General features: G+C 40.6%; 1 protein-coding gene across 32 annotated transcripts in view; it reads right to left on the bottom strand.

Moving 5' to 3' along the window:
• bru3 (bruno 3) overlaps window positions 1-15,878 on the bottom strand; it is a 273,316-nt gene that overhangs the window by 129,102 nt on the left and 128,336 nt on the right. For 8 of the 32 annotated variants that reach the window (XM_036814462.3, XM_036814475.3, XM_036814467.3 and 5 more), the window contains exons 1-2: window positions 7,782-8,137; window positions 6,006-6,447 (exon numbers count right to left, since the gene is read on the bottom strand). The exons of 15 other annotated variants lie outside the window; for them this stretch is intronic. In XM_036814462.3, the coding sequence (XP_036670357.1) occupies window positions 6,006-6,065 (60 nt within the window). In that variant the 5' untranslated portion in view covers window positions 6,066-6,447; window positions 7,782-8,137. Of the gene's footprint in view, window positions 1-6,005; window positions 6,448-7,781; window positions 8,140-15,878 lie in introns of those variants that run through there. 9 more of the 32 variants (XM_065864874.2, XM_065864882.2, XM_065864888.2 and 6 more) reach the window with 3 other exon arrangements.

The following is a 15,878-nucleotide window of genomic DNA, read 5'->3' as shown; positions in this document are numbered from 1 at the left end:
TTGAAAAGGTTTCCAAATATAGAATATAGTTCTGATTACTAGAAAACTACCCTCATTTCAGGGGATTTCACTGGTATTTATTGGTTGATTCGAGAGAACAGCTTTATATTTAGGGAGTTGTAGTAAAAGTTAACCCCAAGTTGTAAAACAAATATTTTTATTATATAAGAAACAAATAAATTTGGGGATGTCTTTATGTTTATATTATTAAATACATATCTTGGCTCCGAAATATGGTAAATGCCTTTTTATAAAATTATGATAAACACAGGTAAATATAAAAAATAATATGTATCCCTAAGATTTTTAAACATTTAAGTTAAAATCATTTAAAACCAAAACTCCCCATTCCAGTTAGGGTATTTCGAGGGTTCCCCAAGTGTCTCTATGGGTTTCAATTAAATATTTCTGGCTTGACTTGGACTGTCAGGCCCACTCCTTATATCCTGGCTGGAACCAGACCCTCGACCTCAACCTGGGGCACTTCCACTTCCCATTCGCATTGCATGCGTGCGTTTCAAGTGGCTGTTGCTGTTCTGGCCCACTTCCTGTCGTAAATAAAACGAATTCGCTTTTGGCAACCCCCCACCACGAACGGGGACAGGTTGTGCCACCCTTAATGAATACGACATTATTTTTTATGAGCTGTCAAACACTATTTTCCATACATTTCTTCTCCTTCGGTGGCCGCTTTTCACCCACTCGAGAGGCTCATTCCAAGTTTCCTTTTGCCATTTTTATTTATCGCCCCCGAGTGTTGGTTTTGGTTGGTTTTGGGTTTTGTGTGTGTGCCCCGTGTGGTTGTGCGGTTATTGTTATTATTTATATTATTTTTGATAAATGTTTTTGGGAAATTTGTATTTTATTGGTTGTTTATCGACAATTAGCGGTTTTGTTTGCTGAGTTTCCTTTTGCATAATGTAAACATAATGTAACCCGGCTTCCTCTCTTTCTTTTTTGTGCCTTGTTGATTTATTTGGCAAGTAAACTTCTGTAGAAAAACAATAAGCCGTATTCTCAAGGAGCTAGCCACTCGAAGTGGCAAATATCAATAAGGTTAAGGACGTTGTGAGAGGAAATAATTAGTGTACAAAGCTGGAAATGGAAAATGCAGAGGAAAACTGGGCTATATATGTACGTAGAAGACCGTAAACATTCTGCTGGGGCACATAAATAATAAACAGAAATACAATTTATTGTTCAACCGGCAAAAAAAGAGAGCGAAAAGTCGAAAGCTAAAGGCCTCTTCATGCGGTTTTGCACTTTGGCGAAGGCATTAAAAAGTATGCAAAGTATATACGATATATGTATGTATATATGGGATGCACAGGGAGAAAAGGGGTGGTACTGGTACTGGGAAAAGCATCTGGAAAATTTGTTCACATGATGACGCACGCAGCTGCCGCCGCTGGGAAGTGCGAGATTTTCCTTTGCTTGCCCATTTTCGTTTTTGGTATTTTTGCGCTTTTGTTTACATTTTGATTCAGCTATTTTGAGAAGCCATAAACAAAACAAAGGAAAACGTGCAGAAGCCCAAGAAAAAGTAAGAAATCGGAGCTGGGGGGAAAAGTCGAAAGTCGGAAAATATATAACTAATATATATATAGCTGGCCATATACTTGTTCAGCGGGAAACCTAATGAGCTGTGCAGCTTTTGAAGTTGCCTCATTACGGTGATCGAATTGAATGGAATCGAAAATCGATCGATAGTCAAATGGAAGACCCACAATTAAGGCAGGCAGCCATAGATAAGACCTGGCCTTATGGGGCGGGGGGTATGGACACGCTCGAGGGTGTGCGTTAATCACGCAAGTAATTCTAATGCCCGACCCTCGTGCCCCCCTTGCGATAAGTTTTCCCCTGCCTGGGGGTGAGTTTTCCTGTTTCCCGCTTTTCCATTTTCCCTGGCACAAAGCATAATCAGCACTGAACATGCCAAGCACAACAAAAGAAGCAAAAACTGTTGGTTAGCTTGATACTCGGGGTGCATTCAGCATTCCCTGTTAACAAAGCTATAAAACTGTCACCTCTAATAATCAAGAAACTCAAATTAAGGCCCGGAGCAAAGTCCGAGTCGCGTGCCCTTTGACATACATAGTAAAAATTCACGTAACTTCAGCCAAGCATAGCGGAATTGAGAACAAAAAAGGATTTTATTAAAAGTCCTCAAAGGGGGAATCTCTAAAAAAAGTAATCAACCTGATGAATAACTTTGGATGTGAACTTCCTTAACTTCTTTGAATGATCTTTGGATCATTTATAAAAGTTATCATCGTAATGTTATCAAAAATGGTTTCTACTAATATCAATATAACAACTTTCTACCAACACTTTCTTTCTTGAGATATATAATCGTAAAATACTGCATATCAAAGTAAAGGAAGTAAATTTGTGAACTAAAAGTGTTGATAAAAAACCCTTTTGAGATGGTGAAACGTGATTTAATTCTTTTAGAATTTCACTGTATCTTATGAAATCAGTTGGATTTTATATAACAAATGTTCCTGACTCAAAAGTCAAACTAGTTTCTGAAGTATTTGATAATTACGATAGATTGTGGTTCGGGTAATTGCATTTCTATTATACACTAAGATGACATTGTACTTAATTTACAGAGCACTAATTCCATGTCTTTTCCCTAATCAATTTGAAGCACCGTCTTAACCCTGTACGAAGTCTTCCTAAGAAATTCCCATTGGCAAAGCAATTTTCGCTTCGTCGTTCGCCCTGCCTTCTTAGGTAGTATTTATGATTATTAGGCTGGGCAATTTGCCGACTTAAGCAATTACCAGCAGGCCAACAAAAGGCGTTGGCGCTTTTCAATATTTATACGCCTGTCGCCCACACCACACCCAATTCGCTTGGCCAACCCGTCTAATGGTATGTAAATGCTTGACGGCTTACAAAACACCGAGCCAAGCATAACAAAGGCGACCACAACCCGTTATTATTATTGTTGCATACGTCAAGGCGTTCTCGCTATGCGGTCTGTCTTGTTTTCCCAGCGACTTTTTGTTTCTTCTCCCGCTTTGTTTTCCCAAGTAATTTGCAGTGGCATGTAATTTAATAGCGCTGATGTGTGTGTGTGTGTTGGCCAAGTGGAGCTGTTGAATGCGCCCCCAGGTGGGCTGTTTTGGGTGGGGTCGTCAAAAGGTATATTATGCCAGCGGCTGACAAGCCAGAGACTCCTTCGGTCGCTCCTCAAGATTATTGGTTTCAAGGGTAAAATTATGAAATGAAGTGGAAAATTAAGTGTATGATTGTGCCAAGTGGCGAGTTTCAAGGAAGCGCCGCCAAAGGACAGGCGATTAGGAGTGGAACGGCAAAGATGAAAGGAAATTAAAGGGTGGAGGTTAAAGGGTAAAAGGTGAAAGATATAAGAGCAGATATCGATTTTATAGACATATAAGAACTCGGAAAAATTAAAAGCTTTATACAAAGGGAATTATTCAAGTACATTGTTCTTAAATTGAGAACATTCGTTCTTAATAACCTCCTATGTACATTTTGGTATCAATGTTCTCAATAGTAGAAAGAAATGGTGAGAAGAGAAAAGTTAAATTGTGTTTATTTAAAAACTTGTTGATAAGTATAAACTACTGACGGGACTAAAAGTTTATTTGGCGAGATATACAATGTGTATACCGCCATTTCAACTTGATTCGAGCAAAATGAAAATATTTTCAACTTCAAAAATGTTTTTCTCTTTGTTAAGAACATTTTCAACTCAGATAAGAACGTCAAAAAATTTCTTTGTCTATAAAAATTAAGGGTGAAAGTTGAATCCAAATTAATTTTATGACTAAAATGTAAATTTTAAGACTATTTGCACACCAATCTACTAAGTGAATATATTCAGTTTTCCACTAAAATCAGACTACTTAGTTGCCTTGCTTGCTCAAAGGAAAACTTAGTTTCGGCCAAAGGATACAAGTTCGAGCGGAAAGTTCGTGTCTCTGAGTCATGGCCCGAAATGCAAGCGCCTTGCTCGAATCAAATGAAAAGAAAAGGACCCCAAAAGAACTGTGTCAACGACTTTGCTCCACTTAACCATTTAACGAGCAAGTTGGCTAACACGTAATGCCAGCAACAACAACAACTGGAGACCAAAAAAAAAAACAACAAAAGGATGTGGAAAAATTCAAAACAAGTGGCACAAAATATTGAACAGCAAATGGGGGAGAGCAGGAAAGCAACAGAGAACGCATGTGTCATCATTAGAATAAGGAGAGCCAGGATAACCGAGAGGACTTTCGAACATCCCTGCCAAGGATAAAAGCGGGACGCACGCACAAAGGACAACAAAGAACGCCGGCGACGTCATATAACGCAGCACGGAGAACGCACCACCCAACTACACCCACCCACCCATCCATGTAGCACCACCAACACCACCCTCTGTGCAACCCCCATCTACGTCCATGTAAGCCCGATCCTAGACAGCCACCACCATAAAACTGAAATACACAATGAAATTTACGCAATTTACCCGAGTAACAGACTTTTCTGCCTTGGCGTTGTAATAAAATCAAAAAAAAATAGAGAATATAGAATATATAAAATAGAGAATAAGAGAAAAGAGGGTGACAACTGGAGCAACATCAACAACAACAACAAAACCATGTGAGCCACACAGATACTGATAAAGCAGTCAGCTGAAAGTGAAACAGATACATAGATATATCTACTTTATATGGGGGGAAAATGAGAGGGCCGAATGTACTTACTCAACGCAACAGAAATAAATGTAAATCCGATTAGAATTTTTAGTTTTTTTCTTTTTCCTAAATTCCACAAAGCTGGTTGACAACTTTGGGGGAATCAAGAGACTAAACAGCAAGTGAATGAAAAAGTTGATAAATCAATATGTGGGTTAAAGACGCGTCCATATGGTTAAAGAGAATTATCAGGTTGGAAATAGACGGACAGATAAAAGGATATCTAGAGAGCGGAACATAAATAAATGCTAATCTTTTATAGATGTATTGCGAGATTTATGATCTTAGTTATAGATATTTTCGTTTTCTTTAATTGGTACACTAAACCATTATGTTAAGAAGAACAGAGCGCACTTTAATAAAATATTTTCAGATTTTCTGTTTAAACACCTTTTTTTCCTTTACTTTACAAACAAACTGGACATTTAAAGAAGATTAAGCTTTATATTTATTTTTAACCAAATTGTAATTTTGAAATTTTTTTTTAGGCAATTAAAATCTTTTGAAAAAGGGTAATACATATTGGTTAATTTTTTTGATAATCTATAAGCCATCGGATTTTTAGAAGTCTGACTTTTAATTACAGAATATGTTATAATAAGTAACCAAAGTCTTTTTGTTGTTAATTTTTTGAAATACAATAAATTAATCTGAACATATTTCATTTTATCTGCATTTTCTTGTCTTTAATTTGATAATGTTTCGAATTGTAGTCTACTTTTTGGATTTTCTGGCATTTCTTTTCCCTGGAGTACCAAAAAAAGCCGAGCTCTTAAAGCCGGGTCCAATAAACTCGTAACAAAGAAACGGAGATGTTGGTCATTGTGAAGATTGTGGTGTGTTAATGGCCAAGAGACGCAGACAGTCAAAACGAGAGTCACATTGACCTACACACACAGACGCACTGATTTCGAATTTTCGCACAAAAAATGTAACCGCAATCACCCACACACTCGCACTCGCACTCACACTCACGCAGTGGAGGACACACACAGACATAGGGAATGATTAATTGTCAAAATATGTTGAGCAAAGCCAAGGGAAAAAAAAAGAAAATGAAAAAAAAGAGAGGAAAAGCGTCACAACAACATAATAAAAAGTGCGTTAGTGTGTGCGGGGCGATGTATGCATATGTATTTGTATTAAGTTGTCATTACGTGACTGCGGACAACAAGATTTATTATCATTTTCGGGCACATTTTCCCGCTTTCCCAGCACTCCCCCCCCTCCCCAATCCCCACATCCTGCGGTGTGGAAATTCATTTTGACTCTCGATTTGATACTCACAGTAACTTGTTGAGCAAACTCAACCTTCGGCTGGCCGACCAATTCAATAATATGAACCATATGGAACGATTTGCTCTTGGACGTGGCGCCTTTGCGAGAAAAAATTTTATAACGATTTTCACCGATTCTTTGTTGGAAGCTTTTCGGTTATCTTCCTCTGGAAAAATGGCCGTTGTTTATTTGTCTAAGTTTTTTGTTTTGGTTAATTTTTAAGCACTTTTTTTTGGAAAGTTTCGTTTCGGTTTTTCACTTGAACTGTCTTCTCTGTACTTTGTTACTTATTGGATTTCAATGTATTTTCGTGTGGTTAGCCTGCTTTAATGTGTGTATGGCTTAGTGTTTATAATAATTTATCTTATCTGTATTTTCCAGTATTTAAACACACGCGTGTCTCTATCTCTTTTTTCTTCTTTCTCTCTCTCTCTGATTTTTCTGCTCGTTTCTAAAATCGAATTAAAATGTTGTGAAAATTGATTTTGCTGTAAGCATGGGTAATTTAATGATTTTCCAAGTACAGTTCGCTTGGAAAATGTATCTTTGGCTATAAGTTAAATTGCTTGGAATTGAGGTGAACGCCGGGAATGGAAATAAAATCTATCTAGGTAAATATTTATTGTTGTTGGCAAAGCAAATGATTTATGGTTTTGCTTTCTGGAAGGTCAAATTGGAAAATATGGAAATTTTTCGAAAAGGTGTAAATTATATAAAAGTTATCACAGTGCACAAAATTAAATTTCCAAACACTTTAATAAAAACCAAGCGAACAATTTCAAGCACTTTAAAGAAAATATGAAAAAAGCATTTTGGGTAAAAAAATTTCACATAGATGCAGCATAGAAAAAATTCAAAACTTCTCATTTGCTAACAGTTTTTTTCAATCACTCCAGATGTTAATATCAAAAAAAATTAGTCAAGCGATTTACGACCGTTTTAACACTCATCGAGAACCAAAATAATTTCGATTTTGGGCCAGAGAAAATAATTTACTGTAAATATAGGCCATTCCGGCCACATCAAAGCGGCCGTAAAACGTTTTAGCCATATACCGATGTGGCAAATCGCAGGCCAAAGAAAGGAAAATCATGCTCTGCTGGCCAAAAATCATTAAGAGCACTGCATATTCAATTAACAGGGCCATATATATTGGCAGCTCGCACTGGCACAACTACACTTAAAATACAACAAAATACAGCAAACAAAACAGATTTTTGGCGAAAAATGGTTTTCGAGTGCTGGAGAATCGGAATGCCATGGAGATGGAAACGAAATTATGGAATGCTCAAAATATTCAAATTCAAATTCGATGTGAGAAACGTTTTCGGTGCTCCGCTCTGGTTTGCTTTGCTTTAGTTTGGTTGGCTTTTTGGGCCAAAATTTTAATTGAAAATGTTTTCGTGTGCTGCGAGCGTGAAACAATTTTCGTTCGTTTGTTTATCTAGGCAAATTGAAAAAAATACATCGAGAATAAAACAGAGCGTGGATAAATATCGGAAAAAGTATTGTAAACCCCAGGCAAAGAGAGGAAAACATCCTGATCGGCAATTTGGGTTTCCTCTCCGCCCAGTTCTGTTTGGAAATCTCGTTGTTTACAAATTGTTTCTAATTATTTTCGGCATTGTTTATCGTGGCAGTCGGTCTATTTCTGGAGCTAATTTTAATGAGGCTGATGGAGAGATTTAACAGAAATCGAGTTCTAATGAGTCGGGGAGAAGGTCTATGTGAAATATTTTGGAGCATAAGTTCAGGATGATCTTAGTGGTAATTGCCCTTGCTTACAGATTTAACAGTTATATATTTGAATTAGTTGTAGCTTGTTTTTTTGTGTTATGGGTTTGAGTAAACGAATTTTGTAAACTTTGTTTGGGATTTTGTGGCGAATTTGATTTGATTAAATTGGTTGTTATATTTGTAATATATTTTTGAAGCGAATTTGAATTTTTAATTTTAATTGGTTGGTTTTCTTTTGTTTTGTTTTTCAATTTTTTGTAATTTTTTTTATTGAATATTCGTAATTTGTATTATCGCTGTGTTTCAATATGCGTTTCTGAATTGAAGAACAAATGTCACACGACAGTCGACGAGAACTATACGAAATATTCCGACTTAACTACACAGAACTCAATATCATACTGAAAAAGGACGGCGCTTACAACGGCGTCCGGAGCCCCAAAGATCCGAACCGAGCCCGAACCACTTCCTCGTCCGAGCCCGAACCCGATTCCGACCGAACTTACGCCCACCCGACCAATTCGAACCAGCGAACGCAACAGCCAAACTCGCCGGCAAAACAACAACGCTCTCAGGTTCTTGGTGGGCGATGGGTGGTGGGGGTGGGTGGTCCACCCCCACGTCCGCTCGGCTCATTTTCCGAGCGTTGGATCGAACATGTGTGCTGTCGAACCGGCCACAGTCCATAGACGAAGTTTCGTATGCTCTATAAGATCCGGAGTGGTTTCACCCAGGAGGGGTGTGGGTAAACCTAACTATTCCCACTGATAATGGCTAGCTTGTTGCTTGTTAACCTCTATCCTAAGGGTTCCGATAGTACGCCTTAAGGATCCCTAATTACAACCATCCCCCTTTCGAAGACTTCGAGACCCAATCGTAGTACTCCCGAAACCCTCGTAGAGCATAACAAAAACACAAAAATCACACCGAATAGCGGCACTCTAGCAGAGCAGGCTGGAAAACCCAACAAGGCCTAAAGGGAAAATCCCCGAACTGTCGAAATCGTGACTCGTGTTAGCCGATTCACGCGCAGGCGAGGCTCTCTCGCTAGCGCCCTCTCGCTCTCGCTCTCAAGACCCCCCATCGTATGAATACCGAGTGGGAGCGAGACGGCCAGACGGTTAGTTTTGGGCCCTAGATATGTAAGGTGTCTTGTGTAGTGGAGCGGAGTGCATCTGAGTGGGAGAGCGCGAGAGCCATGTGCCGGGCTTACTGGCTGGTTGTCTGCCCGCCGATTGTAGGGGGTATTCATAGGGTGCTTGGGGGGGTCGGGATGGTTGGACCCTGATATTCTAGGGGGTGGCCAAGGGTGTTATGATGATGAGGAAAGGCCGAACCGCGAGCGGGTTGGAGAATCGCAAAAACATGTGCGTTTCACTGCCCCTCTTCTTCGGCTCGAGAACTTGTTTTTGCATTTTCTGTTTTGACTGGAAGTGCTCATCATTGCGATGATAATTTTCTGTTGAATATTTATGAAACACATGACTCACAATGTGATTAAGGCTGCCTCCTTGGTGTCCCAAAAGGCAAAAACACACACAACGTGGCTGGAAAGCTACGCCAATAAGAGCACTGAAGAGAGTCCTTTGCCCAGGACGAAGAGAGAGTCCTTTTGCGAAGAGCGAATGGGTTGGTACGCAGGAACTCACCCACACTAGCACCCCATTCACCGAATCGCTGGCAAATTCATCATCATGAACTCCATGCTGATGACGACGCACGAAGACAGGAAGAAATTAATATGCGAAACGCAACAATTTTTGCCAACTACAACATCAACAATAACAACAACAATAACAACAGCAGCAGCAGATGGAGGAGCACTTTTTTTAGTATGGCTCAGAGCCGGCAAAAATAACAGCAGCAGGGAAAACATCTGCGAGGCATTGAATAATGCCAGCCAAGTTTGGGGCGCGGCTTGTTGTGCTTTCTCCCGGGAAGGGGAGGAGACTCCCCCTTATGGTCGAGACACACTTTTTTGGCTTGCACTCCGAAACGGTTGTGGCTGTGATTGATTTCCCAAGGTAATTTCTTAAAAACGGCTACTTAGGAAAATGATTCGGTCACGAAACTGTTTAAAGCGCTTATTGGTGGTGAAAGGTAAAATAGAAGGAAGTGTTTTTTAAGGAAACCACAGAAAAGTATCATATCATATTATATATAATAATGTTTTTTTTTTTTAATATTATCGATAAACCTAAGAATAGATGTTTTTTATAAAAAAGAAAACTTATGATCCCAATAAGTAAAGCTGATTTTGTTTTTTTTCCTTAAGGAATTTTTTTCTGTACTAAAGTTAAGATATTTACTGTGAGTGAAAGTGAATTAAGTTACACGTAACACTCTCCAAAAAACTTAATGTTTTTCCTATCAAAAAAAGTTAAGATTAAAGGATGTTAATTTGTAAGGATCGAGTTATCAAGAATTTTAGATATAAGACTATTAAAAGGACCTTCGCTGAGATTTGTTTATAGAACAGGTATGATTTCTAACGTTTCCGTAAATGTTTCGACCACCATTTTATGGATTCCGTATAGGCTGGCCAACGTTTGTGGCTAGAACTCATGGTGTCCCTCCCAAAACCGCTGGCCAGGTCGGTTAATCCGGCAGCTAATATGCCAAAATACATCAATAGTCAGCTCAATTCAGTGGCGTTCGGTTCGGTTGAGTTCAGTCAGTCATTCACTCAAGCTGCTAACAATCTCCGCCCTTGACAGACTCGGAAACCTAACAACCTGCCAAAGCAGCAATGAATGTCGTCTACTCAGTTGCCTGTCCATCTGGGCCGCTTCCCCGTGTCCCGTGGCCCCTTGCCCCTTGCCCCTTGCCACCACCCCACGTGACACGAACCACCGCCCACTTGCCACCTACCCAACCACCCAACCACCCCACGGCACTCCATTCAAGCGTTATTATTGTAGCTAGCTGTTATTCTTTTTCCCTGCTATTTTCGCTACGCGCTTTTTGCTCTCGCTTCTTTTTGTGCGTGGGTGTCTGTTTCTATCTCTCGATGTATTTGTGTGTCACTAGGATACGCAAAAAGCATCACGCGCCAAGCCACCACCCCCTGCACCGCCGAACAACCACTAGAGCAGTCGCAACCGGAGCTTCAGGACCCGTCAGGACCTCATCCTTATCCACATCCCACATCCCACCAACCTCCCCGATGAGCGTGGCGCGTTGTCTTGGAGTTTTTCAATTTGATATGCTCGACCGATTTTCGCTCATTTCAAGCGCGGGACAACGTTGTCAGCATCGTCAGTCCGCCGCTGTTGTTGTTGTTTCTCCGCGTTGCGCTTGTCGTCGCCAATTTATCGCATTTTTACTTTGATTTTGCGTTAATTTTTGGACAGCAACAGCCGCTACTCCCTCCATCCCGAGAGGCCCTCGTCGGTCCGAGTTTTCTGTGTATTTAGCGCTAAATGGTGTGTTGATATTTTCCTTTTTTTTAACGCTTTTCCCATGCCTCCCAAGCTTTGCAAGCCAGAGAATCCAGATTCCTGGCCCCCGGGAGGCAGTCAAGTGTTAAGGCATATAATCAGTGTCAAGATGGCGACGATGATATGAAATCAATTTTACAAGGAGAGGAAGCTAGTTGATGGAATGCTATGCGCAAAGCTGACAGAGAAATTCTTGGCTATGCGTTGGTAACAGAAGATATGCGGTGAATCCATCATTCACAGAATTGTAACAGAAAATTGAAAGACTTAACTTTACGAAAGGGCTTCAAATGGAGGGCTTATAATACAAAGTATACAAATAAAATGGGTATAATGGGGTGGGTATTTATAATCTTTTCTGTATCAGTAATATTTGCACATTACTGATAAGATTTTGATAAGTGGGTAGAAATTGTTTTTTAAATTTTAATAAAATATTCGACCTAGTTCCCAGACTACCCGGAATAAGTATTAAACATCTAGTTCCATATGCATTAACTTATTATTATGGAGAGGAAGTAAAGGAAATGGAACATAATCGTAAACGCGAAACTGAGCTGCCATGAAAACCGAAGACTTACGATATTTTACGTATCGGTTATGAAACGGAAGCCAACCGGTTATGGGCTAAATACACTCAACTTATCGCTCTTAACATATATTCAGCCCCTCCATGCCGAGGAACTTTACCATACGACATTATTAAATCCAGAAATGGCAATAAATTCAATAAAACGAAAAATCACCAATGATTTTTCTGCCATTTACTTGGGCTTTATGCAGTCGGACATTATCTGGCACACCCACATGCCCACTTACACCGACACCGCCTCAATGTCATTTGGATTTTACATCTTCTATACGTACAACAAGTCGTTAGGCCGAGTCGGGCACTCAGCTCCAGAGCCATTGCCTTTATGCATCAACGAGCACACAAAAGTGTGGAGGCCCCCTGCCCACACCACATGGTCGATATTTATGCGAAAATCAAGCGATAAATCTAAATTATATGCCAGTGCTAAAGCTAATGCCATGACGGGGCAGCCTTGGCTTCTGCTCCTCCTGATTCCAGCCTTATAGCGCACATCCCCCCCCCCCAAAACCCAGCCACACAAGGAGTATTATTATGATGATTAGGCATCCTTCGAATGGCCTAATTAAAAACGAAACGAGAGGCAATGCTGATAGATTTTGATTATCATATAATTAGGAGAACTTTCGTGTGAGCTGGTCCACATTTGTCATGATCCATCAGCAGTAGGCAGTGGGGGCGGGGGCAAAGGTCGCCGAGAGGAATACTTTTCCAGATGCCTGTCAAAAGTTGGCCACCGAACAGTGTCCTGTCATACATGTCGCAAAATTTCATTACTACTGCTGCTACTGCTGCTCGATCCTAGTGCTGTGTCGTCAAGTTTTCGTTACGCTGTCAGCCGGAGGGGTCAGAGGGCACACCACCAGAGCATCCTGGGCATCAGCAGAAATTCTCTGCGGTCGAAAATTAATGAAAATTTCATAAACTGACGGGGCCTATATGTATATGTATATGTATCTGTGTTATCTGTCTCAGGCAAGCCAGAAGCCATCGCAGTGTTTGCGGTTTGCCATCATAACTTAATTAACAGCCGCATAGCCCAAGCACAGGCCCAAGCCCAAACCCAAACCCGAACCCTAGGCCAATATCAATCCCAACAGCCAGTCCAATCCAATCCAATCCAATCTGGAACCCAACCCCCTCGAAGACCCCATGTACCCCGGAGCAGTGATAGATACTGGGCATGATTCGCTGTCATCCCCTGCTTTGCATCTGACCCATCTAGGGCTGATCAAGTTATAAATAGTATTTCATATTTCACTACCAACGCTCTCGACCCAAAGAACTATGTCAAAGTAGCATATGTTGGGCCAAAGGGGGGGTGGTGGATTAAAGGCCGTCGAGCAACCCTTTCGGACCCTTGGGGCACTGGCTCTCGGAAACTTAAGGGCGGCACCACCAGTTCACTCGCCCAAACACGTACTCATAATAATATTTCACTTTGGTCCCACAGAGAAGGTTTCCGCTTCCTCCAAACCCCCCTCCCCCTTTTTTTGGTCTGCTCTGTGTTGATAAATTGGCGACAGGGTATAAATTAAGAAATTGTACACTAATTGCGTAAAAAACTTGTTGTAGCTGCATACTTTCAGGCGGTTTTTCAATGCCACCGCAAGCGAGAAAGGATCGCAAAAGAGGTGGGGGTTGCAAAGTGCGTGAAAGTGTTGCCGCATTGTAAAAAGTTTTATTTATCGATTTTGTTTTGCGACCCGCAGCAACCAAAGAGCCCCCTTCCACTCGCCACCCATGCCTCATTTCAATTCCAATTTTATGTTGTATCAAAAATTGTTAAAGCATACATTTTGGCGTTTGGCAGCCACTGACTAAGTGGGTGGGGTTAGAGGGTAGATGGTAGGGGGTTTGGTCCCCATCATCTGCGTGTTGCTGTTGCTTTTGAAGTTTGCACAACACAAAAACCGCAAAATCTAATTAACGGGGCGCTTGGTCTTGGTCTTGCCATTGGAGAAGGGGGCGTGGCTGCCCGAGGGGGCGGCAATTGTGGGCGGAGGTAGTTTTGTGAGGTGGCGCGGTTAGCGCGGGTTTTCTTTTGCTGTTCCTGGCATTTGGCTTCGGGGCCTTTTCTTTCCCGCTTTCTTCTCATTTTAGCCGCTGGAACAGGAAAAGCCAAAAGAGGAAAGAGGAGCTGAGCAGCAGTTTTAAAAGGCATTCCCAGAAATCGAAAGTGTTTTCCAAGCAGGTGACAACCAAGAACCTTGCCAAACAACAAGCTGCCAAGCCACAGGATCGATGTCTTCTTTAATGACGTGCAAACTTCTTTGAATATCATCTTCAGGGATATTATGTTTAAGGAGATTTTTGGAAACTTTAGTTTCAAATTCTATTTAAGTTCCAAAAATAAGCGGGGGCATCATTATTATATTTAACATATTGATAGGTGTCTTATATCTCCTTAAATTTTCTACATTAAGTTAGCGAGAAACAAGGAAATTATAGAAATGTGGACCTGTTGTTCCTTTGAATGTATATACAACTGATCTATTATATTCATTAAATTGACATCGAAATTTGTTATGTTGTACTAAGTCGAATAAGTAATGAAATGTGGTATATTACATAAGATTCTTTAATGAGGTGAAATAAAAATATTTATAATAAAAACTAACTTAGAAGATAAAGAACCTCTTGTGCAAGTACCAAGAAAAGATTAAAAAAAGACTTTAAAGAACTATATTTCAATGAGATTTTGTATGATTCTACAGACCTACTGATTGTAAAGTACCTAAAGGTTTCGCCAAGACATATGAACAGATCTAAGGATAATGGGCAAACAATAAAGGTATGCATGTGATTTGGTTCCTCATCTTCCACCTACTTCATAGCACACTTTTTCTCATCTTCCTGCTACCATTTCTTTCCCATTAATCTCACTTGAACAGATTCGTCCTTCTGGTCGACAGCTGTGTCAACTTTAAGCATCATTTAAAGTATTTGGTTTGTTTGTCAATCTTGTTTTACATATAGCAGGGGCCCTCGGCTCCGGTCTCTCTATCTATCTGGATTGACAGACCTCAGTTAGTGTCATCATAATCATTTTGTCATTAATATGTCTGACTGGCCACAGGACGCGTCGTCCTGCTCGCCGAGGTCCTGGCTCCTTCCACTCCCCTCGTTGTCGCATAATCTGCGGTTTGCTTTTTGTTGTGTTCATTTTGTGTTTGTCGCCTGGTCTCTCTCCCTCTTCAAAGAACTCTCCGGTTCTTCGGGGAGCCAATCCATTGAATTATATGGATTTTTGCTTGAATAAAATATATACATATAACATACATGCATGTGTGGCCCACCCTAGCCCAACATTTCCGTATTTTTATTTGTCTTGTCTGCGCTCTCGCTCGCTCCTTGTTTTGCTTTTGCTTTTGCTTTGCTTTTGGCCATATATCGCAGCATTCGGCCCTGTGATTGACGTTGCCTTAGCTACCCGGCTACTGAGATCCCGAGCCAGATCCCTCGGCCTCCCCAAAAAACTGAGGCCAAATCATCTGGGCGGCAACCAAAGCCTCAGCCAAACATTCACATTTCATTTTGCCCTTCGTCTGCCTTACAATGTGTCTATGTGTGTGTGTGTGATATATCCCTATATAGAGAAGGCGGATATGTGTGCGAAAAGTACTCCTAGGCCCTTATATAAGTACGTGCCCCGCTTCCCAGACTTCCTGTCCCTATCCGTGTTGTGCTATCTCTCCATGCATTTTGACATACTTATGTCGTTTCATGTTTTTGCTGAATTTGCAAAAAAAAAATCAAAAAGAAAAACCGTAGAAGGAAAATCAAAGAAAAACGAAAATCGTCAGAAAAATAAAAGTTTGTTTCCCTTTGTTCGCTTTTGACTCCCCATCCGAATATTTTGTTTGTCGCTGCCCCGCGTTCTCTTTGGGCGGAAAACGCTCTTAGGAAAATCGTGGAAAAGTGGTCGGAAAAATGCGCATGTGTTGTAGCCATGGCACTCAATTCGCCGCAACTTGAAGGGATTCTGTCGAGGCGAATTGGTTTCAAGAGGGGTGTTTTCATCATAATTTCCTCACTTAAGATGTGTTTTAAGGGATTTTTATTAAGTTTATGAGATAAAATTGTTAGTATTATAGGAGTAAAAAATAATAT

The sequence above is a fragment of the Drosophila suzukii genome, chromosome 3 (genome assembly GCF_043229965.1).
Source record: "Drosophila suzukii chromosome 3, CBGP_Dsuzu_IsoJpt1.0, whole genome shotgun sequence".
NCBI classification, from domain to species: Eukaryota; Metazoa; Arthropoda; class Insecta; order Diptera; family Drosophilidae; genus Drosophila; species Drosophila suzukii.
This window is presented reverse-complemented; position numbering and strand designations above follow the sequence as displayed.